This window comes from Odontesthes bonariensis, chromosome 15 (genome assembly GCF_027942865.1).
Source record: "Odontesthes bonariensis isolate fOdoBon6 chromosome 15, fOdoBon6.hap1, whole genome shotgun sequence".
Taxonomy (NCBI): Eukaryota; Metazoa; Chordata; class Actinopteri; order Atheriniformes; family Atherinopsidae; genus Odontesthes; species Odontesthes bonariensis.
Window position 1 is genome coordinate 9,495,206 of NC_134520.1, and position 27,802 is coordinate 9,523,007.

General features: G+C 42.2%; 1 protein-coding gene across 1 annotated transcript in view; it reads right to left on the bottom strand.

The window, feature by feature from the left end:
* Positions 1–14,704: 14,704 nt before the first annotated feature.
* Positions 14,705–27,802, bottom strand: part of LOC142400922 (uncharacterized) — a 32,173-nt gene continuing 19,075 nt past the window's right edge. The window contains exons 18-21 of the mRNA XM_075486169.1: positions 20,406–20,434; positions 19,997–20,149; positions 15,479–15,808; positions 14,705–14,815 (exon numbers count right to left, since the gene is read on the bottom strand). Coding sequence (XP_075342284.1) covers positions 14,705–14,815; positions 15,479–15,808; positions 19,997–20,149; positions 20,406–20,434 — 623 coding nt within the window. The remainder of the gene's footprint in view (positions 14,816–15,478; positions 15,809–19,996; positions 20,150–20,405; positions 20,435–27,802) is intronic.

A 27,802-nucleotide genomic window follows, 5' to 3' on the forward strand; every position in this document is an offset into this window, starting at 1 on the left:
CAAGAGTGTTTGACAAATGTTATTCTAATTGTTGTTTTAATTCTGAAACTTTTCTTTTGAGTAGTTCACATCATTTGTCCTTTTAATTAGTTTCATGAACTCCTCCGCAGCCAGACTTTAATGTGTTATCATTTCAAATTTCCATCAAAGAAGTCACATTGTACAGAAAATACAGTAAAGCACAAGTCAGAAAATAACTGATTCAAAGGGGGGAAAAGGTGTTTAAAAATATGCCTTTTTACTGTAATGCTGTCGACTGTCAGACCTGAACGTCAAAATAACGTGTGAAAATGAGAGCTTGATAATGGTTAGTCTCAGGCCGTTTTAATTCTGAAAAAAGAAATTTGTTTAAGTAGTTTACATAATCTATTCTCTGAAGTACTTTCAGAAAATGGTCTACATGACAGATTTTACAGTGTTACTACTTAAAAGTTGAAATGTACAGGTTAATAACTTTAGTGACTTAAAGTGTAGAAGCATGTACATTTTTTTAAATTATATGTCAATACATGCAGGCACACTTAAAGATGTTTAATGCTCAGAGTTTTATATTTTTTGGAAATATACAGCTCAGCAGAAACCATAACAACTGTTGTTATTCAATATGTTCTGGAACTCTCTTCTGCTATGTCACATTTGAGATGTATTTTTCTTTAAAAGCACAATATTTTGATATCAAACGTGCTGAAATGTGAATGTGAAGCATTAAATGCACTTAGTTTGCCTACCACACATTAAGTAACTGAGGTTGTTAACCTGCGAGTTGTATTTTTTTGTACCAATTCATCTGAAGCAGGAAAGGGTAGTTTCACATGTTCACCATCTTAGGAAAAGTCATTTTACTGATATCAAACTGCAGGCTGTGATCCAGAGAGAACGTAGAAGTGCATTAACTCTGTGCCAACTGAACAATAAGTTGGTATACTGTGTGCACTCTGAACTGTAACACTGGGGATGGCATGAATAATATAAGTGTGAACATTACAACAACTCAGAAGTACTCGATCACTTGATCCATAATTCCAAACAGACATGTGACATGTAAGAGTTTCCATAAACTATTAGGCAGCAAAACTCAATAAAAAGGGACATGACAAAGATCTACAGATGAATCCTTCTTGATTGGATTGTTGTACAATGTTCTAATGATCTCATTTGGAAGAAAGAGTCTTATGCTCGTTTGTTTTTCACTTTCTGTTGAAAATACCAGAGTTCATTCAATTCTTTGAGTTTAGAAAATAAGGAAACATCTACTTTTCAAGCGAAGACATACATTTGCAGGGTCAATAGGGAGAAGGAGGTCATTTGTTTTCTTTAAGAAATGACAGGAATTTGTACAAGTCTGGGGCAATCTAATTTCTTGCATTTAAAGTTAATTTAAATCCTTTCTCTAACATGTTGGTGCTTTGTTGCAGTGTGACGTGCCAAACAACCATCATGGCAACCGGAGATCCGGCAGGATCCAAAGAGGGGCTCACAGGCAGTGTTCCTGCTGCAAGGACGACCAGGTCCCCGACCAGGTAACACGTCTGACTCTCATAAATGGGAGATTTCATCTGATCATCATTGTGCCAAATAATAATCAGACATGTTTAAAATTGTTGTGCGCAGAACAGTTTATGCTTTTGTTCAAATTCCACTGTACAATTGTACAGAGCTGCTGCACAGCTAAACTGAATGAATTCCAAAAGAAAAACAAGTCCATATTTCATGAAATTGCCTTCTTAAATAAAGTAATAAAAAGAATAAATGATAAAAAGAAAAAAGTTGGATGAGTAAAATTTGATGTCATTGACAAAATCCATATGAATTCTTTTATTTGGCAAAGTGGCTACAGTGAAATGTTTGTACATTTCCTGTGTAGGACTATAAAAGCATGTTGTGATTCAGGATTTCCTCGTATCTGAACTGCTCCTCTGTGTTATTGACCTATTCTAGGTGAACACATTGCAACATAAACGCAAGCGCTCCTCGAGTAGTGCAAACCCTACGAGGATGAGGAAGCGCACTGCGGTGGTCAGTCCTTCACAACCTCCTGTTGAGGCAGTGAATTTAGTGCCAAGGCCTCGAGACCCCATCCCACCTGAGGCTCTCCCAGCAGTCTCATCTGTGCCCAGTCTCCAACCCTATACTGCTCCACTACAGGACGACGGCCCCCTCAGAATCCACAACCACTCTGTAGAGGAGTACCAACACATCTACCATGAAGTGGTTGATGACATGTTGAGGTCCGTTTCTGTCAAATTATGTCAATTTTTCAGATGAATTGTCTTCATATTTAAAACTTGAAAAAAAAATTGAATAAGATATCTTCATGATGTCATTTTTGTTTCCTCTGATTGTTGCAGGTACAAGAATGGCCGCGCTCGTCCTTATAGTTTGGCACTGGGACGTCAGATTAAGCAAAAGCTCTGGGAGAGATTAAATCGCTCAACTATGACGACGTCAGTGAGTCAAGACGGGCTTCTGAGTATAAACGAGTCTTATGGGACTGGAACGAATCCTCCCCTTTATCTCGTGGACGTATCAGACGAACCAAAGCCTGAGAATCCAAAAACCACTAAGAAATCTAACTAATATCTATTAATCTAAAAGTTCCAACTCCAGCTCTATCTCCACCTCCAGCCTCGACCATAAGGCTACAAAAAACAACCTTCAGCTCCATCTCCACCTGCAGCCTCGACCATCAGGCTGCAAAAAACATCCTTCAGCTCCATCTCCACCTGCAGCCTCAACCATCAGGCTGCAAAAAACATCCTTCAGCTCCATCTCCACCTGCAGCCTCGACCATCAGGCTACAAAAAACATCCTTCAGCTCCATCTCCACCTGCAGCCTCGACCATCAGGCTACAAAAAACATCCTTCAGCTCCATCTCCACCTGCAGCCTCAACCATCAGGCTGCAAAAAACATCCTTCAGCTCCATCTCCACCTGCAGCCTCGACCATCAGGCTGCAAAAAACAACCTTTAACTCCATCTCCACCTGTAGCCTCGACCATCAGGCTGCAAAAAAACAACCTTTAACTCCATCTCCACCTGCAGCCTCGACCATCAGGCTGCAAAAAACAACCTTCAGCTCCATCTCCACCTGCAGCCTCGACCATCAGGCTGCAAAAAACAGCCTTCAACTCCATCTCCACCTGCAGCCTCGACCATCAGGCTACAAAAAACAACCTTAAGCTCCATCTCCACCTGCAGCCTCAACCATCAGGCTACAAAAAACAACCTTCGACTCCATCTCCACCTGCAGCCTCGACCATCAGGCTACAAAAAACAACCATTAACTCCATCTCCACCTGCAGCCTCAACCATCAGGCTACAAAAAACAACCTTCAACTCCATCTTCACCTGCAGCCTCGACCATCAGGCTACAAAAAACAACCATTAACTCCATCTCCACCTGCAGCCTCGACCATCAGGCTACAAAAAACAACCATTAACTCCATCTCCACCTGCAGCCTCGACCATCAGGCTACAAAAAACAACCTTCAACTCCATCTCCACCTGCAGCCTCGACCATCAGGCTGCAAAAAACAACCTTTAACTCCATCTCCACCCGAAGCCTCGACCATCAGGCTACAAAAAACATCCTTCAGCTCCATCTCCACCTGCGGCCTCGACCATCAGGCTGCAAAAAACAACCTTTAACTCCATCTCCACCTGCAGCCTCGACCATCAGGCTACAAAAAACAACCTTCAGCTCCATCTCCACCTGCAGCCTCGACCATCAGGCTGCAAAAAACATCCTTCAGCTCCATCTCCACCTGCAGCCTCGACCATCAGGCTGCAAAAAACAACCTTTAACTCCATCTCCACCCGAAGCCTCGACCATCAGGCTACAAAAAACAACCTTCAACTCCATCTCCACCTGCAGTCTCGACCATCAGCCTGCAAAAAACAACCTTTAACTCCATCTCCACCTGCAGCCTCAACCATCAGGCAGCAAAAAACATCATTCAGCTCCATCTCCACCTGCAGCCTCGACCATCAGGCTACAAAAAACAACCTTCAGCTCCATCTCCACCTGCAGCCTCGACCATCAGGCTGCAAAAAACAACCTTCAGCTCCATCTCCACCTGCAGCCTCGACCATCAGGCTACAAAAAAAAACCTTCAACTCCATCTCCACCTGCAGCCTCGACCATCAGGCTGCAAAAAACAACCTTCAACTCCATCTCCACCTGCAGCCTCGACCATCAGGCTACAAAAAACAACCTTCAGCTCCATCTCCACCTGCAGCCTCGACCATCAGGCTGCAAAAAACAACCTTTAACCCCATCTCCACCTGCAGCCTCGACCATCAGGCTGCAAAAAACAACCTTCAACTCCATCTTCACCTGCAGCCTCGACCATCAGGCTGCAAAAAACAACCTTTAACTCAATCTCCACCTGCAGCCTCGACCATCAGGCTACACAAGACAACCTTTAACTCCATCTCCACCTGCAGCCTCGACCATCAGGCTACAAAAAACAACCTTTAACTCCATCTCCACCTGCAGCCTCGACAATCAGGCTGCAAAAAACAACCTTCAACTCCATCTCCACCTGCAGCCTCGAATATCAGGCTGCAAAAAACAACCTTTAACTCCATCGCCACCTGAAGCCTCGACCATCAGGCTACAAAAAACAACCTTCAACTCCATCTCCACCTGCAGCCTCGACCATCAGGCTGCAAAAAACAACCTTTAACTCCATCTCCACCTGCAGCCTCAACCATCAGGCTAAAAAAAACAACCTTCAACTCCATCTCCACCTGCAGCCTCGACCATCAGGCTGCAAAAAACATCCTCCAGCTCCATCTCCACCTGCAGCCTCAACCGTCAGGCTGCAAAAAACATCCTTCAGCTCCATCTCCACCTGCAGCCTCGACCATCAGGCTGCAAAAAACTTCCTTCAGCTCCATCTCCACCTGCAGCCTCGACCATCAGGCTGCAAAAAACAACCTTTAACTCCATCTCCACCTGCAGCCTCGACCATCAGGCTGCAAAAAACTTCCTTTAACTCCATCTCCACCTGCAGCCTCAACCATCAGTGGCAAAAAACAACCTTCAGCTCCATCTCCACCTGCAGCCTCGACCATCAGGCTACAAAAAACATCCTTCAGCTCCATCTCCACCTGCAACCTCGACCATCAGGCTACAAAAAACAACCTTCAGCTCCATCTCCACCTGCAGCCTCAACCATCAGGCTACAAAAAACAACCTTCAGCTCCATCTCCACCTGTAGCCTCGACCATCAGGCTGCAAAAAACAACCTTCAACTCCATCTCCACCTGCAGCCTCGACCATCAGGCTGCAAAAAAAAAACTTCAACTCCATCTTCACCAGCAGCCTCGACCATCAGGCTACAAAAAACAACCATTAACTCCATCTCCACCTGCAGCCTCAACCATCAGGCTACAAAAAACAACCTTCAACTCCATCTCCACCTGCAGCCTCGACCATCAGGCTGCAAAAAACAACCTTCAGCTCCATCTCCACCTGCAGCCTCGACCATCAGGCTGCAAAAAACAACCTTCAACTCCATCTCCACCTGCAGCCTCGACCATCAGGCTGCAAAAAACAACCTTCAGCTCCATCTCCACCTGCAGCCTCGACCATCAGGCTACAAAAAACAACCTTCAACTCCATCTCCACCTGCAGCCTCGACCATCAGGCTGCAAAAAACAACCTTCAGCTCCATCTCCACCTGCAGCCTCGACCATCAGGCTACAAAAAACAACCTTCAACTCCATCTCCACCTGCAGCCTCGACCATCAGGCTACAAAAAACAACCTTTAACTACATCTCCACCTGCAGCCTCGACCATCAGCCTGCAAAAAACAACCTTTAACTCCATCTCCACCTGCAGCCTCGACCATCAGGCTACAAAAAACAACCTTTAACTACATCTCCACCTGCAGCCTCGACCATCAGCCTGCAAAAAACAACCTTTAACTCCATCTCCACCTGCAGCCTCGACCATCAGGCTACAAAAAACAACCTTCAGCTCCATCTCCACCTGCAGCCTCGACCATCAGGCTGCAAAAAACAACCTTCAGCTCCATCTCCACCTGCAGCCTCGACCATCAGGCTACAAAAAACAACCTTCAGCTCCATCTCCACCTGCAGCCTCGACCATCAGGCTGCAAAAAACAACCTTCAGCTCCATCTCCACCTGCAGCCTCGACCATCAGGCTACAAAAAACAACCTTCAACTCCATCTCCACCTGCAGCCTCGACCATCAGGCTGCAAAAAACAACCTTTAACTCCATCTCCACCTGCAGCCTCGACCATCAGGCTACAAAAAACAACCTTCAGCTCCATCTCCACCTGCAGCCTCGACCATCAGGCTGCAAAAAACATCCTTCAGTTCCATCTCCACCTGCAGCCTCGACCATCAGGCTGCAAAAAACAACCTTTAACTCCATCTCCACCTGCAGCCTCGACCATCAGGCTGCAAAAAACATCCTTCAGCTCCATCTCCACCTGCAGCCTCGACCATCAGGATACAAAAAACAACCTTCAGCTCCATCTCCACCTGCAGCCTCGACCATCAGGCTGCAAAAAACAACCTTCAGCTCCATCTCCACCTGCAGCCTCGACCATCAGGCTGCAAAAAACAACCTTCAGCTCCATCTCCACCTGCAGCCTCGACCATCAGGCTGCAAAAAACAACCTTCAGCTCCATCTCCACCTGCAGCCTCGACCATCAGGCTGCAAAAAACAACCTTCAGCTCCATCTCCACCTCCACCATCACCCTTCAGAATAATCCACCATCCATTTCCACTTGAAACTAACATCCAACTTCCTGCCTCAGTAGACATTGTTTCAAGTTTCACTTGGAACCTATGAAACTGCTCCGTCCCTTCCACCCCCTTTTCACAACCATCCTTAAACTTTTCCATTTATCTTCCTTTACTGCAGGTAAATCGAAATTCCTACTCGTCTTTTAGTTTGGAGGATGTAGTCTATGTTTACCTTTTGACAACCACCATCCTCTTGCAGACAAATGCAGCTCCACCTAAAATCTCTCAGTCAACACTCAGAAAAAGTCAATCTTCCATCTCCACCTGCTGATTTCAGGAAACAAAAATGCAGCCTCAACCTCCACCTCACACCATAAGAAAACGTTTTCCAGTTCTAAATTCCAACTGGTGGATCCTGGTGGTTTTCTTCCAGACCCATCTGGACTTTACAGATATTCAAGTCAAGCAGAAGCTGACCAAGTGCCTTTGCCCCTCAATGACTCGCCCTTCCGTCCAAACTCGACATCACCACCTCCTTCCACCATCTGAAAGGGCTCCTACATTCTGGACTTTAAGAAAAACCAAACCTTCCTTTCACATCTTTCAAAATAAAAAGTCCTCTGAATTGTAATAACTGTAAATATTTTTTGTAATTCTTCCACAAGTACGCACTGGAAAGAGAAGCCTTAATGAATTACATTTTGTGGGTTTTCAAATTCTTTATTCTGCTTTATTTAACTGTTCTGCTGATGCTATGAGGGAGCTGGAAATGGTCAAGAACTGTATTCATGTTTTGGGGTGAACAAATCTGTCACTGAGTTGATGTAATTCACAGTTTAGTCTTAAGCATGTAAAGCACAACATATTCATTAATACTAGTGGGAAATCATATTTGAACAGTGTTTGATGTTTTTCTCAACATTCTATTTGCATTATGTTCAATCGTTATGTAGTGATAGTATATCTAAATAAATATATGAGTTATATTGATGACTGATAAAGAGCTAAACAGCATTTTGTGACCAGGCGGTCAGGATTTAGATAGGGAACAGAATTGGTAGACGTCTTACCAGTCGTATTCCGTGACTATAACTTTTAATGTTTTGCTTTGTCCACGAGCTGCAGAGGAGCTTCAAAACGGACCACTACAGGAAATCTTTCCTGCCCACAGCCATCAGCATCTATAATAACTCCTTGATTTAATTGAGCTACATCAACATTTAATTTCCCTCTGGGATAAATAAAGTATTTTTGAATTTGAATTGAATTGAATTGACTGTTACCAAATGCTTCAAACTGGTCTCCAAGGTTTTAGGAAAAAATGAAAAAAATATTAAATCACAGTCCATGTTTGAAATCTACAACAAAAAAATGTTATGGGTTTTGAAGGCGGGGTAGGGGATCTTTTTTTTGGAACATCTTTTTACATATTGCTTGAAATACTCTTCACACCCCCATTGCAACCAATTAATTAAAAGTTTTGATACAAATATGAAAAGTTTTAGTGGCCTCTAGAACGTACAATCTAGGAAAAACAGTATCCAATCATTGTGAACGGTCCGTTCATTGGATACTGATACCGTCTGTCAAACTGCAATCTGCTCCTCCCTCCCCCTCCTTCTCCCTGTGCGCGTACCCTGCTCCGTGAACGTCCAGAAGCTTGGCAGGAAGCTAAACTAGAGCCAGCTTGGCTAGCACCTAGCATCATTAAACGTATAGTTAGCATATATTATATACTAAATACTAAATACGGCAACGATCGATGCTTGGTGTCAGAACAGCGCTCGTGCACCTTCGTGCTCGTGCGCGTTCATGTACTCTAGAGGCGTGGCTTCGGGGGGAAAGTGAAGAAAAGGGTTGGGACTTTTTACCTGTGTATTTTCAAAATGCAGCTTCGCTGGACTCAAAATCCAGGATCTCCTACCCTACCTTTAACCTGTGAGACATTTAGAGTGCATGAAGTGCAGTGCAAACAGTATCAATGTTGATAATTCCACACAGTTAACATTTCTAAGATGACGCTAACTTATTGTGACAATCCAAGACATTCTCATCTTTAGATTTGAGTTAAGTAGCAATGCTTGACAATTGGCTGCCCTCAAGGATGTTCCACAGTCTTGTACAAAAAGAGAAGCTTGGCACTGTTCCACGTGCTGATTTAAAGCAACAAAAAAATGAAAGGTTTAGTCAAGAGATCAACTTTTAATCTAGTACTAATGTCATGTTTTACATTATACATTATCCACACCTTCACAGGTGCAGCCAGTGAAGCTAATTAAAACAATTAACACTCTGGAGTCTAAAACCCGCTGGTGTTTTTTTTTTACACATCTCCAAAAATACATCTATAACTCTGAGTTTTTGTCTTTCAAACACATAGGTGACACCATTACAAACCTTGAAACTTCTAGTTTTCAAATATATATATATTAAAATAAATTATATAGCTGGCCCTTTTTAAAGAAAGTGAACAGAAATCTTTGGATTTTCTGTAGTCTCAGACTGCAGCAGCTTCCTAGGCCACACCTATCACTATTCACATGTAAAGTACAATTAGGCTACGGCTACACGGAAACGTTTTTCACTGTAACCGATACTTTTGCTTATCGTTTGGCTGTCGCGGCCACATGGAGCCGGCGTTCCCAGTACCCCAAAACGATATTTTTTGAGAACGGGTTCCAGAGTGGGAAGATCTAAGAACGGCGTCATTTCGTTTCCATTGTTACAGCCAGAACGGATTTGTTTACATCTGCGTCACAGCCACATGGCCAACGCCAGTAACGTATACACATACGTCAGTGACCAGAACAAAAAGCGGCTTCCATTCAAAATCCGGAAGAAGAAGACAACACAACAAGGACAGACAGCGATCATCATGGACCCCACAACATTGATAGCAGCACTGCTGCAGAAACAGCTAACTAAAGCGGCGTTGTACACGTCGTACACGCATGCGCATCTGCCCTCCGCTCTTTCCTGGGTTTCAGTGGGTATTACAGACGGTTCGTGAAAGAGTACTCACGCATATGCTACCCACTTAACCAGCTGCTGAAGGGCTGCATGCCGGCTGGTGTGCCCAGAAAAGACAAAGTGGCGACACAGGCCAAGCCCAACCAAGAGCCACAGCAAATGTTCCACTCTTCAGAGCCGTTCGGATCCAGATGGGGTCCAGAGTGTGAAGCAGCCTTTGAGATACTCAAGCAGAGCCTGTCAGAAGCACCTGTCCTGGCCTTTGCTGACCCACAGTATCCCTAAACCCTTCATGTGGACGCCAGCCAAGAAGGATTGGGGGATGTGCTGTACCAGGATCAAGGAGGTGGCTTGCGGACATTAAACATTAAAACAATATTATTGGGCATGTATTGTTGTAATGTTTTAAATACTTGAACGCAGTTTTTCTAGAGAAGATAATTGTTATGTACATGGGATTATCGTCCATCGATTCTTTTGGGCTTTCACATGCGCGAGCGTACAACTAACCGGTGAGTTACATGCTGCTTATAAAGTTGTTTTGTAACGTCCCCATGCCAGTAATGTGAGAACCATGCATATGGTTTTGATGATAAGGCTTGTGACTTTATTGTCGGATGGTTTATAAAGTGGTGTGACGTTTCTGCAGCGTGCAAGTTGTTGTTTCACGTGGAAGGGTTAGCGCTTGCCACTAGCCACCACGTATTAGCCTCGCACGACAGGCTGAGCGAACAGCGCGATCTCCACACAGGGAGCGCAGATTTGCACCTCTCTGTGTCCTACGATCAGTATTTGACAACCTCTAGCAATGGAAATGCGCTTCAAATAACCCGGAGTTCCCCTTTAACAGGCTAGCGGAGTCTCCGTAGTTGCCCGTTCGTTCGATAGCATTATCCAACTGTCAGTGTCAAACGGTAGAATGTATCCAACTGTCAAATGGTAGAAAGTGAACTAAACTTCTCAAACGAAACATAACTCAAGAACTGAAACCAAAGAAAGACAGTGTGTCGAACTGCTCTTTCTCCTAAACGTCTGCAGTTGACATGTTGACTTAAAAATAACTAATTAAACTCTTTTCCAACTCGGTATCGAAAGATGTCTCTCCCATTCACAATCCCCTCACACGCTTCTCTCTCTGTTCCCATGACAACCTGGTTACTCTGTCAACTGAACAGCAGGCCGTATAGGAAGCTATAATACTCCGTCAACAAAATAAAAGTTCATATAACAAGTTGTGTACAATGTTAGAAATACAATACATTACATTAGATGCTTATTAAAACTCTTGTTTAAAACATATATTAGTGCACCAAAACATATCAACACATACTTGGCTTTAGCCAATATTTCAGGTGGGTTACATAAGTAATGTAGTTTCCATACAGGATCCAGTTTAGCGTGATCAGAATTCCAAAAAAGCAGTAAAATGGCTCTGTTCTGCATTTTCACAAATCAGAAAAAGGTTTCACAAATCCAAAACAAGATTTTAATGAATCTACAACCTCTTTAGAATAATTCCATCCAGATTTGAGCAGTGTAAAGCCTGGTTTATAGTCGGTAACGCAAGACGCAACGCAAGACGCAACGCCAGACGCAACGCAAGCCCTTGCGCGATTGCAAGCCCCCCCCTGCGTGCTTGCGTGTGTCACCTCAATTTTCTAAACTTCACGCAAGACCCGAGCAGAGCTAAAGAGTAGCCACTCTGGACGCGAGCACAAGCCACTATCTACATCACATCCGACGGCGTGTTCATCTTCCGGTTTCATCCCCTAATAAAAGACCGCTGTTTTCAAACGCCAAGGTAGAAAGCGAAGAAGAAGCATGAATCCCATAGACATAATATATTTTATATATTATGTCTATTATATATACTATGTCTATGATGAATCCACTCGAAGAGAGACTTGCCGAAGAGGTCCTGGCGGTGAATTTCCTTTCATCGTAGTAGGCTTGTCATTGAAAAAACCCGCTGCTCCACCTACTGTCCTGGCGGTGAATTGCCACGCAGCACACGCAAGCACCGGCAAAGCTAAATGAAGCATAAACGTCTCGAGCCATTAACACAAGCGCAAGACGCAAGCGCAAGGGCAGTTAAAAGAAGTATAACTCAGCCTTAACTATTGTAGTTTCCATACAGGACCTTGTTTTGGTCGATCAAAATGCAAAAAAAGCAGTGAAATGGCCCTTTATGCCCACCCCTTTAATTCGTGAATCGGATGCCAACTTCAGCGTCGGGCAATATCAATCTATACAAACACATCATACCCATTTCATCTTATTACTTTACAGGAATTAATTTACAGGAATGAAGATGCTCAGTAAACCCCACCATTTCAAAATCATTTCAAGTAACAAAATGCAACAATGGAACAATTTCATTCAATTCATTTACACACAGCAAAACAAATCTATACAAGTACATGCACAGGAACAATAAAATATTCATCATTAAAACCATAAGCCATCTGTAAATCAAATGGTTTGAAAACTTTCAACGCATCAAGTCTTAACACAGAGGCATCATAACCATTTCCTCTTATGACTTCATAGGAATGAAGATGCTCAGTGAACCCCACCGTTTGAAAATCATTTAAAGTAAGAAAATATTCCCCTGAAAATGAGACAATTTCATTTATTTCATTGAAAATGGGTATACCCTCCTCTACTTTTGAACACACAAGAAGGCCAGGGCGATACTCTGTTCCGAAAGATGTAATCCAGGACACAACATCTATTAGACCGTTTATGTCAATATGCAGACTGTCTGCAATCAGGTCTCCATTTTCCAAGTCACCAACAGTAACGCTTTTTGTCGGGCCACACGTAATACCTTTCAAAGGCTCCGATGCCCAATGGTATGCAATTGTCATTTGATGTTTCTGAGCTAAACATTTGATTATATTTTTGAAATTTTTCACAGTGTCCTTAAAAAAACGATGTTTGGCTTCAAATCTCATCCCCCAAAAGTGAATAAGAGGGCCAATTTTCCGAATAGCGCTTGGATAATGAATTAAAAAGTGCTGCTTCGGTATAAGGTTCCGATGAGGGTACAGCTCTTTAAACAGTTTATGGTGGTCAATAAGCAAGTGCTTGAGGCAAACAGTCATGCCCTCTGTTATGACTGGTGAAAACACAAGATTGATAATTTGAAGTAACAGTAGCAAAAGTCTCCAGTGTGCATTACCTTCAGGCACAACATCTCCAAATATCAAAGGCACGTTCCAAATCAAGCAAAATGTTTGAATGGCATTAAGAACAATCCCATTGCCAATCTGTTCAAGATTTAGTCTGCTGGGAAAATTCTTCCTTTCAAGATATCCATAGTTAAACGCATATACTCTTTCAGCTATATCTTGATTTGATAGGATTTTTGTTTCTGCAAGGTATCCAAACAAGAGTTTCAATTCAAACTGTCCCACTCCTTCCAAAATATCATGCATGAGGTCGACTACATAATTATCAACGACACTGAAGTACTGAAATTTATCTAGAAGACAGGTTCTCTTAACCCCAAATGAAGATGCAACTGTGGGATCTTGTATATCACTACAGTGTTTAGCATGTAGGACGTGGTTGCGCAATTTATTTGGGTAATCATCAGTAAAAAGTCCTTGACACTCATTTTTATCAGCTATACAAAAACGGCAATAATATCTGGCGCTGAAGGACTCAACAAAACCAAGGACTGTGTGCAGTCCCAAGTTATCGCCAGTGAATTGTGCAACTGTCCCATATATCTGCTGATCAGAGAAAGGAAGATTGATTCCTGTAGACTCCAGGACTTTAATGTCACGTACAATAGGCTCCAGGATAGCATTCATGCCGTATTTTTTAATGTCCTGACTGTGGAATAGTGCCACAAGGTGAATATTTAAGAGCACAGAATTAACCTTTGGAGTGAAGTTTCTAAGAATAAAGTAGATACCACCAACTTTATGAATGTCTCAAACTCATCGAAAAAAGGCTGAATTTGGAGAGTATTTTCATTTTTGGAGAAGAGGGGATGATTTTTATAATAGCTACCATCACAAAAGTCTCGGTAGAGCCCATTTTTTTCAGCAGGCTGGACAAAATGCCTGCAGATGTCCTTGTTGGAAAATATGAACTTTAAAGTTTCCAGCATAGAAACATTCACAAATTTGTCAGTTACAGGAACCTGATTGTAGGTTCCAGACGATCTATTTCTTCTTGGATCAAACCGTACACCCAAAGCAATCTCAACGGGTTCCACCACACCCAGTTTTTCAGTGTAATATTTCTTCCACTTGGTCTCATTGTTGAAATTCACTACAGGATTTTTGAGGCCCTCAAAATAATTGTTCACTCTGCCTTTTAAGACATCATTGTCAGGAGGAAGTAATTTTAGGATATCATCTCTGACATTTGTGTGAGAAGCGTCTACAAATTTATCAACAAATGACTTCACTTTCGTTATTGCAACATCAGCACTCAGTAACCCCCCAATAATTGATGCACACATTTTTGTGGTGCTTGGTTTGTCATTTTGCTCTTTGTCATTTGATCTTTCAGAATGCCCTGCAGTGTAATGAGAAGACTCATATTGATCAGGTACAGCCTGAGGTAGAGTGAAAACAGATTGAGAGGGTGTGTGACTTTCCCCCTCAGCACGTTCACTGTGTTTTTTTAACAGGTGCTTTCTGAAGCCCGAAAAGGTGCTGAACCTTTGACAACAACCATGTTGAGAACATACCAACTGAACTCTTGCATTTGGATAAAAACAATGTGCGAACTTCAAATGCCTAACTAAGACCCCAACCGTGTGATAATGGTTGTTGCAAATAAAACACAGAAACATTTCAACGTCAATTTAGGATTTTGGCTCTCAGTTCTTTGACCCTGGGGCTTTCATGACACAGTCCGATGTCAATGTTGTAAATTGTCGTCTGCATACAAGTATACATGTTGTGCAAGGCTTGGTCGGAGGCAATCCCAAAGACATAGTGTGCCTTGAAGAGCTCATCAAATGCTGCAATTGAGGACTTAGCTTAGCATGGGATCAGGTTGCCGTCCACTGCCACGTAGAAGTCATGAATGGCATTTCTTGCTGTGCCCACGGCCAGGATGTAGGGCTGCCTCTGGTCCGTTGCCTGAACCTCCTGTAGGCTCCGGCATGACCAAAATAATACAAACACAGTTTTGCAAGATAATTAAGGGGGAGACTCCTTAAAAACACCTCCCAGCTCAACTAGGTTCGCTGAAAATAGATTTTGTATAGCAAATATCATTTTTTCAAGGTCCAGAATGTAACTTAAGTCGTTTATTTTCAAAATGTATGCTTAACATTTACAAATTTGATATTTTTATGAATATTAAACATCAGTTCAAAGTCCTGAAGCAGCTACATAATGACAGAAATAATTAGAAATGGCAATATTTAGATAGATTACATGCATCATTGTTATTACACAATATAATGTAATGAAATGCATTTAAGTATCTAATCAAAGTGTAAACATGTAAGTGGAATGTAGAGGCACCAATGTAGTATTTACAAAACAGATAGTTACAGTGCAAGTACGGTAGGTATATGCATGTGCAGGGTATGTACAGATACAGATGTACGGACATTGGAGAATGCTTATGTGTTGCGAATGTGCAAATACACACAAGGAAGCAGAATGTTAGACTTGCAGGTAGGACAATGTAAGAGACGGTGATAAATTATTGTTTGACACAGAACAACATACAGATGTAGTTAACAAATATGGTGTACTATTCAGTGGTGATGTCAGTATTTTTACGTTTTGATATCTACTCACCAGGCCCTTTGTGTCCAAGAACCTAGGGAAATGTTGTAGGACAGAGGAGGACATCTCTGCATCGTGGATTAATTTCTGACGGTGTTGAAAAGTTTCTCTCATCTTGATGAAAACCTGGAGCTCATCAGTGCTGTGTTTCAGCAGGGACATGGCCTCCAAACACTGTTCTCCATCCAGCTGGTGTACTGCCGTCACCTCCCTTTTGGACTCTGGCCCCCTTGATGGATCCCTGCTCCTCTTCCTTTTGCCACCCCCACTGAGTTCACGCTGGATATTTTTCAATTTCCAGGCGATGTAGCCTTCATTGCTTTGTGCATCAAAGAAGTGCTCCTATGTACAGAGATCGAGAAACAAGATTGACAGTTAAGCCCAATGGTTTCCAAACCTTTACTGCTGGGACCCCCTTTCAAACCCAATATCATTTTCAAGACTCACCACGATTTTTCTCCGAGTCTGATCAGTAATTTCTGGCTTTCTTTTATATTCAGCAAGTATTTTGTCACCTCCTGACTTTGTACAAGCTAAGAAAAATAGAATGAGGACAAAGTGAAATATTTATTTTTAACCAACTTTAAGCCAACATTCATTGTCAAAGGATGACAATCATCCTGTGAGTGAGCCCCAGTCTCGACATACTTAGTGTTATTTGCAAACGTAGTACTTTACATTCATTAGCAGTTATTGAGTGATGGCATATGTGATGTCTTGTTTACATAAAGCTATAGCGAGAACAATTAAGACAACTAGATGGAGCAGCTTACCTCTTTAGCATGTAAAGAAAGATCAGAATGAACAGCAGAAGTCTGAAGACCATCAATGCATGGGACTGTTAGGGCATCACTTGTAGATATGGTGTCACATGAAGACTGTGCAAGTGAGTCTGAGAAGAAACCCAATGACATGAAAGTCAACCAAAATTAATAAACATTGATTTATGCATGCAGCATCAAAACATAGAATTTTTAAAACTATACATAATCAAACAATCAACTTTGGCTACATGGACTTTCTAAACACTGAAATAAACAAAACCAGAGTAAATACTGTAGGAGCCATTTCATTGTCACTGATATAGTTTAGTGTAGTTTGCAAGGGAGTAACTTTGATTTTGACATTGGTGGGGACATAAAAGTGCAGTTTCTTTTTTTTTTTGCATTACCAATCATAAGTTAATGGCATGCAGATGCTATATGTTAACGAGCCATCCTAATGTTTAGGGAGTTGGTCTTTAAATCACAGGGTTGCAAGCTCAAATCCCACGATTAGGCTACCTCTGTTTACACCTGGAGTGACCTTGAGCAAAACAACTAACCCAACAATTCTCCAGAGACTGCAGTCTCATTATTGGTTACATGTAACCAATAATGTGTTCTTATAAGTCGCTTTGGATAAAAAAAAGTCAGCTAAGTGTTATGCAATGTAACTCATATAATGCAGGGTATCCGCACATTTTTTAATCAACAAATTTAATGACTTTTAAGACCTTTTTAAGACCTCTAAGAATAAAAATTAAGACCATTACCACGGCAAAAAATATATATAAAAACTACACTCTAGGCTGTTCGGTGTTGAAAAAAAGTCCAGTCTGAAATGTGTGCTTCACTGATACTGAATCAGTGTGTCAAAACGATCGCATAAGATTTGAACGCACAAGGGAACACCACACACTACAGGACAATCGTGCCCAATTGTCACACCTCTGCGAAGGAGCGTGTTTTCGCTGCCATTTGTCTGTCTGTTTGTCTGAGGCTCTGAGCATAATAAATCCATAATTGAAGCTAATTTTCGAGTTGTGTCTACTGTGCTTTTACAACTAGCAAAACGATTTTACTACCCAAGTTAACTTAAACCAGAACTTTGGACAACTCACATGAAGCACAGACTGGTTTAAGCAATAGTCAGCTGTCCATATATGGGCAGTGACTTTGCAGCATAAACCACACGACAAAATCAAATTTCCTTCGGGATTAATAAAGTATCTCCAATCTAATCAAATAAATAAAAACGAGCAGACACCGCTCATACAGTCAATGGCACGTAGCCTACCCATAGAAAAAATACACACTCTCACACACATCATACAACCTGACTATCGACTGCTAACAACCATGATCAGTAACCCACACAAACCCAGACACATAATGGCTCGGCGGCCAGCAATCGGATAAGCCAATGAAGTGAATCAATCCTGTGAAAGAATGAAAACAAGTGAATGAAACCTGCACTCACCCATTATGAAGTTAACTCTGCCAGCCCCATAATCTTGCCCCTGCTCGGACAACACCTTGACGTCAGGTATGTTTGGTAACGTTACTGCGGCTAGCATTAGCAACTAGGCTGCTAGGCTTGCTAAATCGGTAAGCATTAGGCTACTGAAGAAAGCTAGTCTTTTTAGCTACGTTATATTATCATCTTTCTTCTCGGCTATAACCTTTGTTTACGGCCACTGGCCCTAACCTGACGCGCTACATATCAAATCATCGGAAGTTTTCACCGGAAGTACTGGCGCACACACAAAACGTCAGCGGTCGCCATAATGTGCACAGAGCGATAGAAAATCGTCTCTCCAGACATATCTTTCTTTCATTTCGCCCAGATTAAATTTAATGCCACTCTTCGAAAATCGGCGAAATTTAAGACATTTTAAGACCTTAAAAAAAGTATTTTTTATTTGAGACTTTTTAATACTTTTTAAGGATCCGCGGAGACCCTGAGTAGGGGGCTGAATATTGGTAGCGACGCAGACATCCCAAGTCTCCCGGAAGCTCCGGGAGTCTCCCTGATATTGATAGTTAATCACGGATGCCCGCGAGTCGGATAAAATATCCCGGATTTTAGACTATTTGAGGGAGTTTTTTTTTTTTTTTTTTTCAATGCGAGTGAGAGCGTGCAGGCAATAAAATAACTCGTGCAACTTGCGCGTTTCGACTGCGCAGGCACGAGAGAGAGAGGGGTGTGGGGAGAGGTTGCTTTCGAAACCTGTCTGTCCAAAGCGACGCTCTGTTCAACGAGCGTCCAGGGCGACTGCTTGTCGGGGGGGGGGGGGGGGGAGGAGACTGAGTCATCTCCCTGAAATGAGTTTTTGGAACTTGGGATGTCTGGCGACGTGACCCTAGCGTCCCTACCCAAAATTACGCCCTTGTACAGAAAGCATGTTTATTACATATATTTTAGTAGGTATGACTATGCAGGCCCTACAGGACATTTTAACTTAACTTATTCTTGACCACTGCAATAAAGAAATTAAATAATACAAACCTCGACAGTCTTAAAAAAAACGGAGGGATCCTCCTTAAGAAAGTGAGGAAGGCCCAGCAGAAGAATTGTCCTCTTTCGGTGTGTGGAGCTCTGATTAAAAAGAAGAAAAAACATGAAAACTTAAACAATAACTGGTATTTGTTCTGTCTGCTTGTAAACAGTTATTTAAGACCTCTCACAAGCAAAAAGACATTAAAGGATAAGACCGGTTTTTTGACATTGGGCCCTTGATTTCACATTATAACATGATGTTCTACTCACCCCTGCTTGTTGTTGGGCATTTGGAGCTGTTCCGAAGATATTCGAGAGGCGTCTGGCTGCTCTCTTGAGATATTCGGCCATGAAACGGTTTCCTATGGGCAAGCTTATACAGGCACAAACTATGCTGTTTATAATTTATTAATTACTCTACACCAGCACTGATAACGTGGAGGTGCGTCGCTTACTTAAAAAAATCCGGGTTATTGTAATTTTGATTTTTTTGTGTAAAGTGGGTGTTACTGACGTCATCGTCGTGCTACTGCCACAGACAGCCCACAGACCTGCTGCCTATTTATTCATTCGGCTAAAATTCAAAATTAGTAACCCGGATTTTTTTTAGTAAGCGACGCACCTCCACGTTATCAGTGCTAGTGTAGAGTAATTAATAAATTATAAACAGCATAGTTTGTGCCTGTATAAGCTTGCCCATAGGAAACCGTTTCATGGCCGAATATCTCAAGAGAGCAGCCAGACGCCTCGCGAATATCTTCGGAACAGCTCCAAATGCCCAACAACAAGCAGGGGTGAGTAGAACATCATGTTATAATGTGAAATCAAGGGCCCAATGTCAAAAAACCGGTCTTATCCTTTAAGACACATATGGCCTTACATTTTTAAAAGCTCAGCTTATGACTTAGTCTACCAGCTGTATGGGCAGAAACTCAATACACTCTTTCCAACCCTGATCACTACTGCACAGAATCTGGCTCCAAATAATGTCACCAGCACAAGATGGCGGCACTTGTATCTGGGATATTTAGGCTTCAATTTGGACAGTGGGAGGAAGTGGAGACGAGCTGTCAATCTTCATTCATGTCAGTGATTGCAGAGAACCCCCCTATTTGGGGTTCAAATCTGAGGATAAAAAAAGCATCCAACACAGAAGAAGCTGAGTGCACTACTGCTGATCAGGAAGGATGTTTCACAGAGATGGTGTGGAAGATGCTAACAACAAATGTGGGAGGCATGGATGAAGACATTTTTTTTTTAAACACTTACGTCTTCATTGAGACATCTCATCAGCCTGGTCAGGTCCGCTATGCCACTCTTTGCTTTGTACAGCTCAAGGAACCTTGGCAGATACTGGTCCAGCCCAGTGAAGAAGGAGCCTTTCAAGTCAACAGCTGTAAGGCGAGCAAATTCTGCTTCAATCTGTGGATGTGGATAAAAAAACCAAAAAGAGTCAAAGAGTATGCCTTTAATTAGTACTCTCAAACTGGATACTTTATTTAAGTTTATTTAAGTTTAAAGAGATTTAAACTTAAATAAAACTTTGAGTACTTATTCATACTCAATATAGTAGCTACAGTAGATGCTGGTCAGCACACTCCAAGTTTGGAGAAGCAGAGACAAGCACCAGCAACAAAGGGTGTTTAAAAGGTCCACCATAAAAACAAAAATACTTCACCTTGCCACCAGACAGACAGTCGGCCTTTTCTGATGGGAAAACCCACAAGTCATGGGTAAAGCAGATAAAGGGGTGAACATATTCTTAAGTGTACATTGATTAGCTTCTGACACCAGCAGTACTGTATGCAATACAATGACTAAGAATAAATATTCCATACAATCAGACTTCAAATAATCCAAAGTATCCCTTTAATAGCTAAATTTAATTTGAGAAAACCACTCAAAAACTCTTTACCTGCCGTTCAAAGAACAAGGCTGGTTCATCTTCAACAATCTCTTTCCTCCGTAAAGGAAATGTGTTACTCATCATTTCAGCGATTTGCTTCCAGTCAACCTTGGACCTTGCATGCAAGTTTCAAGAGCACTTTATTACAACTCAGAGAATTCAAATGATCTAAAGTGAGGTTGTAGCAGGTACTTATCTATAGTCACCTTTCATAGATGGTGTTCAGCAGGGCCCATTACGGAGAAGCAGCAGGAGTACTGGTGCAGGAAACTCCGCAATGTACTGCTGTGGACAGTCAGTAACAAAATGTATTTAACATCTGAAGACAGTAAGTAAAATATTTTAAAAGAGTTCTCAGCTATGAAATATTCCTGGCCGCTTTTTCCCCCCATTAGCACATGCTGATTATGCTTAATTGTTTCTCCAAAGTCAAGTTGACATACATTACTAATTCAGTTGGACCTGGATTTTCATTTCATCATTTATTTTGTAGTTGAGATGTTTTTAATTAATAATTTCATGTTATTATAATTACCTCAGTAATCATTTGTCCTACTGGCATAGGATAATATGTTAACATAACAAACAGGCAAAATCACATTTTACAGTGTGCGCGTTCACAGCATCGGAATTTCCATCTGATTCCATTAGGCCGCGGATTTTATCCATACACTTTTTAGCTCGTTTCATTTTTGCAGAGCGGTTTTCCTGACGAGTCTTTATGTAAAAGCACATTCCTTTAGGTGTTCATTTAATTGACCGTTTTGATTCAGGCCTTTCCACTTCAGATTTCGCTTCCGTATCAGTCATTTTGTTACAAACTTGTGTTTTGAATAAAGTTCAGAATGCGCCAGTGAATACAAACAGAAAGTGGGATGTTATCTTAAACAATGCCCTTTTTAAAACAAGCAATCCTTTTCATCCACACAGGTTGCCAATGCAGACCTTTTTTAACCATGCTTTTTTTTTTATGAATGAGCGTGGCCTGGCGTGTAAATCAAACAAAGTGCGCAGCAGTCAAGGCAGTCGGTTTTAAAAGTCCAAGCAACTTTTCAATGAGATGATTTCACCGTTTTCCTATACGGCTTTTTAACTGTTCAGAAGTGCACATACTATGAGTTCTTTGTTCTGGGCAAGGCCTTCCTCCCTCACGCCACCAAACAATCCATGAATGGCGACCGAGCGAATCCTCCAGTTTTTCCATCGGATATTCCAATAATGTTCGAAAGATCCAGATCCAAGGAAAGCGTTTTCTTTAATCCATAGCGCAGACTTTTCTTTGGAAGACTTTTTTCCTTAATCCAATTACTTGGGCGGGTTTTTTACTTGTTGTATTGGCCGTATGTCAAACAAATCAAACGAACACTTCAGGCACCATGGGCAGGTAATGTACGCAGGCAAGACAAAGTCCAATTTACAATTACAAAACAGGGTCTCTCTCGCACTGGTAATAAACCATATGCCCATCACTCAGGTGCCTACACAGATCACCACCTACTTCCTACCTTTATACAGGTGTGCCTATGCACACTACTGCCCACAAGTGTTCAAATCATATCAGTAAATAAATCAAAGAAAAAAAATATCAATAATTAATGTGAGCAAAATAATAATGAAAACAATAAACCAATTAACCATTAAATTTACCATTACTCAAAAAGAAAAACAGTATAGCTCCAACAGACCATAATATTAGCGCGATAGCAGTAATAACTTAGTAACTGAGGCAAAGTTATGTGTTACCGAAATGTGGCTGTCTACATCGACATAAATTAAATGCACACGTCGTTTTCACAGTAGGTGTTATATTGCATCCGAGTTACTGATGTTATGACAGTAGCTGCTAATTTTCTAACTAGCATAAGGCTAGCATAAGGCTTGACTAACTTCAAACTTAATTCATTTCTTAAGCGGTGTCAGGAGTTTTTGAGAGCATGGTATATATTAATGCTATTATGACTTTATTTTTTGAAGTAATTGTTAACAAAAGTCAGAGAAAAAAATGACATTTACCTCACACAACACGGGGAAATCTGTCGCTTTCCAGTTTATCCTTCTGACCTTAATCTCCCATCATTTCCTCCGTTTTTTGTCACGGGGAAACGGTGTAGTTGTTTCCCCTGACCCGGTCTTACACTACAGCCATATGCACTGCAGCTTGGCATTATATTGGCATAACAACTAATAATAATTTAATAATGCATTTGAAGTGTTCTGATATAGCTCACTGTGGGGATCGCTGTATGAACTAGGAATATTGGTAGCAAATGTAGCAGTAGAGTTGGTTATTGGGCTACCGTTACATCTCTACCTTCCCTGTGTGTGTTGTTGACACTTTGGCTTTTTCTGAGAGGAACAGACTAGGTCAGCGGCTCTGGTTTTGTGAGCTCCTCGTCGCTGGTGCCCCGAAGGGAACTCGTCTTGCCCCTGGCTATTCGCTTGGGCTAATTGTTGCAAATTGTTTGGCCGTACGGCTCCATCTTTATCCCTCCGACGCGCTCGGTTTACCTTTATTCAGGATACATCACGAGACGAGTCCGTAACCGGAGTCGCCTCTCAGGACTGCGTGTGCCAGCTACCGCGGGCCCGTGGGGCTTCCAACCAAGAACGGTCAGAGTTGCCGCTGTGTCCTCCTGTCTGTTCACGGTAACGGCCCCTCTCCATTGCTTGCTAGCCTCGGCGGCTTGGCCGCTTGTAGGTTTGGGTGCGGGTGCATGGCGCTGAGCTTGCTGCTAGGCTGCATCATCTGTCCCGTGATTAAGTGTTTGTCTTGTCAGTTTGGTCAACGTCTGCCCTTCTCTGTGTGCGCTGGCTGTATGTGCTTTTAGTGAACTTGTAACCCACCAGCCTCTGCTGAACCTGGTGTGCTGGGTATTTTGCTTTTGTGTGTTTTGTTTGCCGTCCTCATTGTTTTGCTGTGATTTATTTTGCTTTCTTATTATTCGTTTGCAGTGTTTTGTTTGTTAATTGTGTACCTCAGCATTATTTGGTCCTGTTTGTCGAAACCGCTCCACTAGGGTGGAGTGTCCAACCAGTGTCCGGCGTGTGTGTGGTTGTGTGTGTGTGTGAGAGTGATTTTAATGCCGGTATTTTACCTGTTTATCACCAAAGAAAAATAAAGACTTGTAATTTTGTAACCCACGTCTCTGTTATTCATCCCCTACAATCGTGTATATTTAAAGGAATATTGAGTTGCATAAAATTGATTGTTTAAAGTAGTGTCTACCTCTCGGCACAGTTACACAAACATGGCGTCCACGAAACACGTGACCAGCCCAGAACCAATCAGCATAGCGGGAATGCAACAAGGACTCATGGGAGAGAAATTTTACCCCCAAAATGGGCTACAGACCATTTTAATGCACGTGTAATGACGTTGTGATAACACCTGTGCACCTTACTCGCCTCCCTTTTCCCTGCTGTGTATCGATAGAGCGGTGTTGACCGCGGTACCGTCACTGTGAACGAGAGAGGGTGAGAGGACTATAAATAGTTCTCGTTGCCATTGGTTATATAGGTGATTGAAGCTAGCTGTCTGGAGCATCACACCGACCTCCCCCAGGAGATAGACATTTCTGTGGATCTGACGCGGCATTTCCCCCGCTACCTTAAGTATGTTCGGGCTGCGAAGTCCAGGGTGGCAGTGTGCCACAAAAAAAGAAATAATACATCATGTAGGTCCACCCCAGTCAGTGCAAACTCAGATGTCTATCTTGTGAGGGACAGCGGTGCGGTGCTTGACGAGGTGTTAGCTGCTGCCGGAAGAGCTAACAGTCAACCAGCCGCAGCAGCTCTGATCACTCTTTTCATTTTATTCACTGGAAAATGCTCACGTCTTTTTTAGCCTTTTTCTTATTCTTATTTATTAACAAATAACAAGAAAACATACTTTATCAACCAAGTATCTTTCTTAATATATTTTAATTACTGCTACGACTCTTAGCGTTGGCGAGCTAAACTTAGCTAGCTAAGGAACCAAACAGGCATAACGTTAGCCTGTTCAGGCCATGGTTAAGGCCATTGTGGGCGCTTTCCCACCATAGTCCTGTGATGGGTACAGCTCAATTCTGGGTGGATTTCTGCATGCCCTAGACTCGTGGTGTGAGCAGTATCGGAGTGGAACTGGAGCGCATTTCATGAAAACTGGCTCCATGCTCCAACTATATTTTGCAGCTCCGCTCCGTTCACATGCTCTGATCAGCACGCCATGCAGCCGTGCAGCCACAGTGAAGTACGCCCCAGCACATCTTCAGGCACACCAGCGAAAGCTGACACACTATAGTGTTCAGACATACAAAAGCACACACAAAGGCAAAGTGTCATCTCAGATCACATTACAGCATTACAGAAAATTATTCTAATGAGCCTCAGAATCACTGGAGTCAGTTCAAAAAGCCCCCCCAATTAACACAAAAGGAGCAAATCCTGTTGTGCAAAAAAATAAAGAAAACAAAAACTTTAACTGAACAAAAACATCAAACTATTAAATGTGGTTTGCTGAATATCAGATCTCCCCTTTCCAAGTCTCTGTTGGTGAATGAGTTGATGAGTGGTCATCATATTGATATATTTAGTCTTACAGAAACCTGGCTGCAGCAGGAGGATCATGTTAGCATTAATGAAGCAACTCCCTCTGACTGTTTAAATGTTCACCATCCTGGAACCACAGGCCGAGGAGGAGGAGTGGCAGCTATCTTCAGATCAGGGTTACTAATCAGTCCCAGAGCCAAGATTAGTTTGAGCTCTTTTGAATCTGTGATTCTCAGTTGTTCCCAAAGTGGAAATCACAGAAACCTCTTGTGTTTGTTGTTGTGTATCGTCCAGCTGGCCCTTATTCTGAGTTTCTGTCTGAATTCTCAGAGGTTTTATCCCAGTTAGTGCTGAGTACAGATAAAGTCATTGTAGTGGGTGACTTTAATATTCATGTAGATGTTGGAAACGACAGCCTGAATATGAACTTTAATTCTATATTAGACTCTATTGGATTTTCCAATAGAAAATCTGCTCCATGCATTTGTTACTTCAGGATTGGACTGCTGTAATTCTTTATCACTGGGCTGTCCCACATAATCTCTGAAAAGCCTCCAGCTGATCCAAAATGCTGCAGCCAGAGTTCTGATGAGAACTAACAGCAGAGATCCTATTTCTCCAGTTTCAGCTTCTCTTCATTGGCTCCCTGTTCAATTCAGAATAGAATTTAAGATTCTTCTCCTCACATAAAAAGCCCTTAATGACTGAGCTCCATCATATCTTAAAGGGGAACTCCGGGGCATTTGAAGCGTGTTTCCATTGCTAGAGGTTGTCAAATACTGATAGTAGGACACAGACAGGTGCAAATCTGCGCTCCCTGTGTGGAGATCGCGCTGTTCGCTCACCCTGTCATGCGAGGCTAATACGTGGTGGCTAAGGGGCAAGCGCTAATCCTTCCACGTAAAACAACAACTTGCACACTGCAGAAACGTCACACCACTTTATAAACCATCCGACAATAAAGTCACAAGCCTTACGATCAAAACCATATGCATGGTTCTCACATTACTGGCATGGGGACGTTACAAAACAACTTTATAAACAGCATGTAACTCACCGGTTAGTTGTACACTCGCGCATGTGAAAGCCCATAAGAGTCGATGGACGATAATCCCATGTACAAAACAATTATCTTCTCTAGAAAAACTGCGTTCAAGTATTTAAAACATTACAACAATACATGCCCAGTAATATTGTTTGTAAACAAAATGACTGATACGGAAGTGAAATCCAAAGTGGAAAGGCCTGAATCAAAATGGTCAATTAAATGAACACCTAAAGGAATGTGCTTTTACATAAAGACTTGTAAGGAAAACCGCTCTGCAAAAATGAAACAAGCTAAAAAGTGTATGGATAAAATCCACGGCCTAATGGATCAGATGGAAATTCCGATGGTGTGAACGCGCAGCTTGCCTTGTTCATTCAGTGCTACGAGGAGGCGCTCAACATACATGAGGCAGTTATGGAATTGCCTCTACCAGAAGATGACCAAAAACTTAACACCAACAACCAAAACTTTGAGGATGAGTGCATGGTTCCGTCTGACTACAGAAATGAATATTTGCTAGCTCACACATGTTGAGTGCTTGTGCAGTTTTTCCTTCCTTTTCCTGCTGTGTTTTACCGAGGTGATCATAGATGAGAGAAGACTCCAGCGCAGGTCTGAAGGAGAGAGACTGTGGACCCGACATTGCCGTTATGCAACCAGGGTTTCCGTGACGAACAGGAGCTCCCAGCCGGATGAGAGAAGCTGATGTTAAAAAAAAGCAATAAAGGAGGACTTGGGGTAGGTCCTTTTTAGTGTCACAAAGTCGTGATCAGTTAAAAGGCACATTATATACTGCATTTAGATGATATTAGCTGATATTATAGAAAAAAGTAAAGAAACAAGCTGCTATTTTAAAAACAAAAGAGAACAAATTGTCACAAAGTTATGCTTAAGCTTAAATCAGGACTTTCTTTCTGTCTTCCTTGTAGGACCTCACAGTGGACATCCACCAGTCCCAGGAAGCTCCAGCTGCACAGCCGTCCCCTGAACACACTCCAGCACCAAATCTGCTCCCAGACACCGGACTATTGATCGGCCCCAGCTGAAACGATGAAAAGCATCCCACACCGAGCCATACAGATGAAGCCGTCTCCGTGTGTGAAGCTCCTCGCAGACACACAGAGAAGAAGATCTGCTCACCTACACCTGCAGAAATAACAGTCGAGACGAGACGCAGATAACTGGGACTGAAAGACAACCAGTGGGACAGTGTTGTTCTTTAAAGACATTATTCGTAAATGATGTATTTAAAACAAAATGTTTGCATTTACATTTCACATGCTGCTTTGGTGCTGGAATCAATAAAAATGAACAGTTTTTACACTTAGCCTCTCCTCTGCTAAATGAAACACCAAACAATAACTTTGCCTCAGAGAACGACCATCTTCTGATGCAACACTCTTAAAAGCAGACCCTACAGAGCTTTCTGCAGTCTGTCAGACACATAAGGAATATTTTACTCATCTGAATTCTAAATGATCCGCTATAACATTTGATTTAGTCTTTCTTTGACTAATATCCACAGATATGACAGAACAAACATGGGAGGCAGTTTACAGCAGCTGTTGGTAGAATGCCTTTAAAGCCCAGA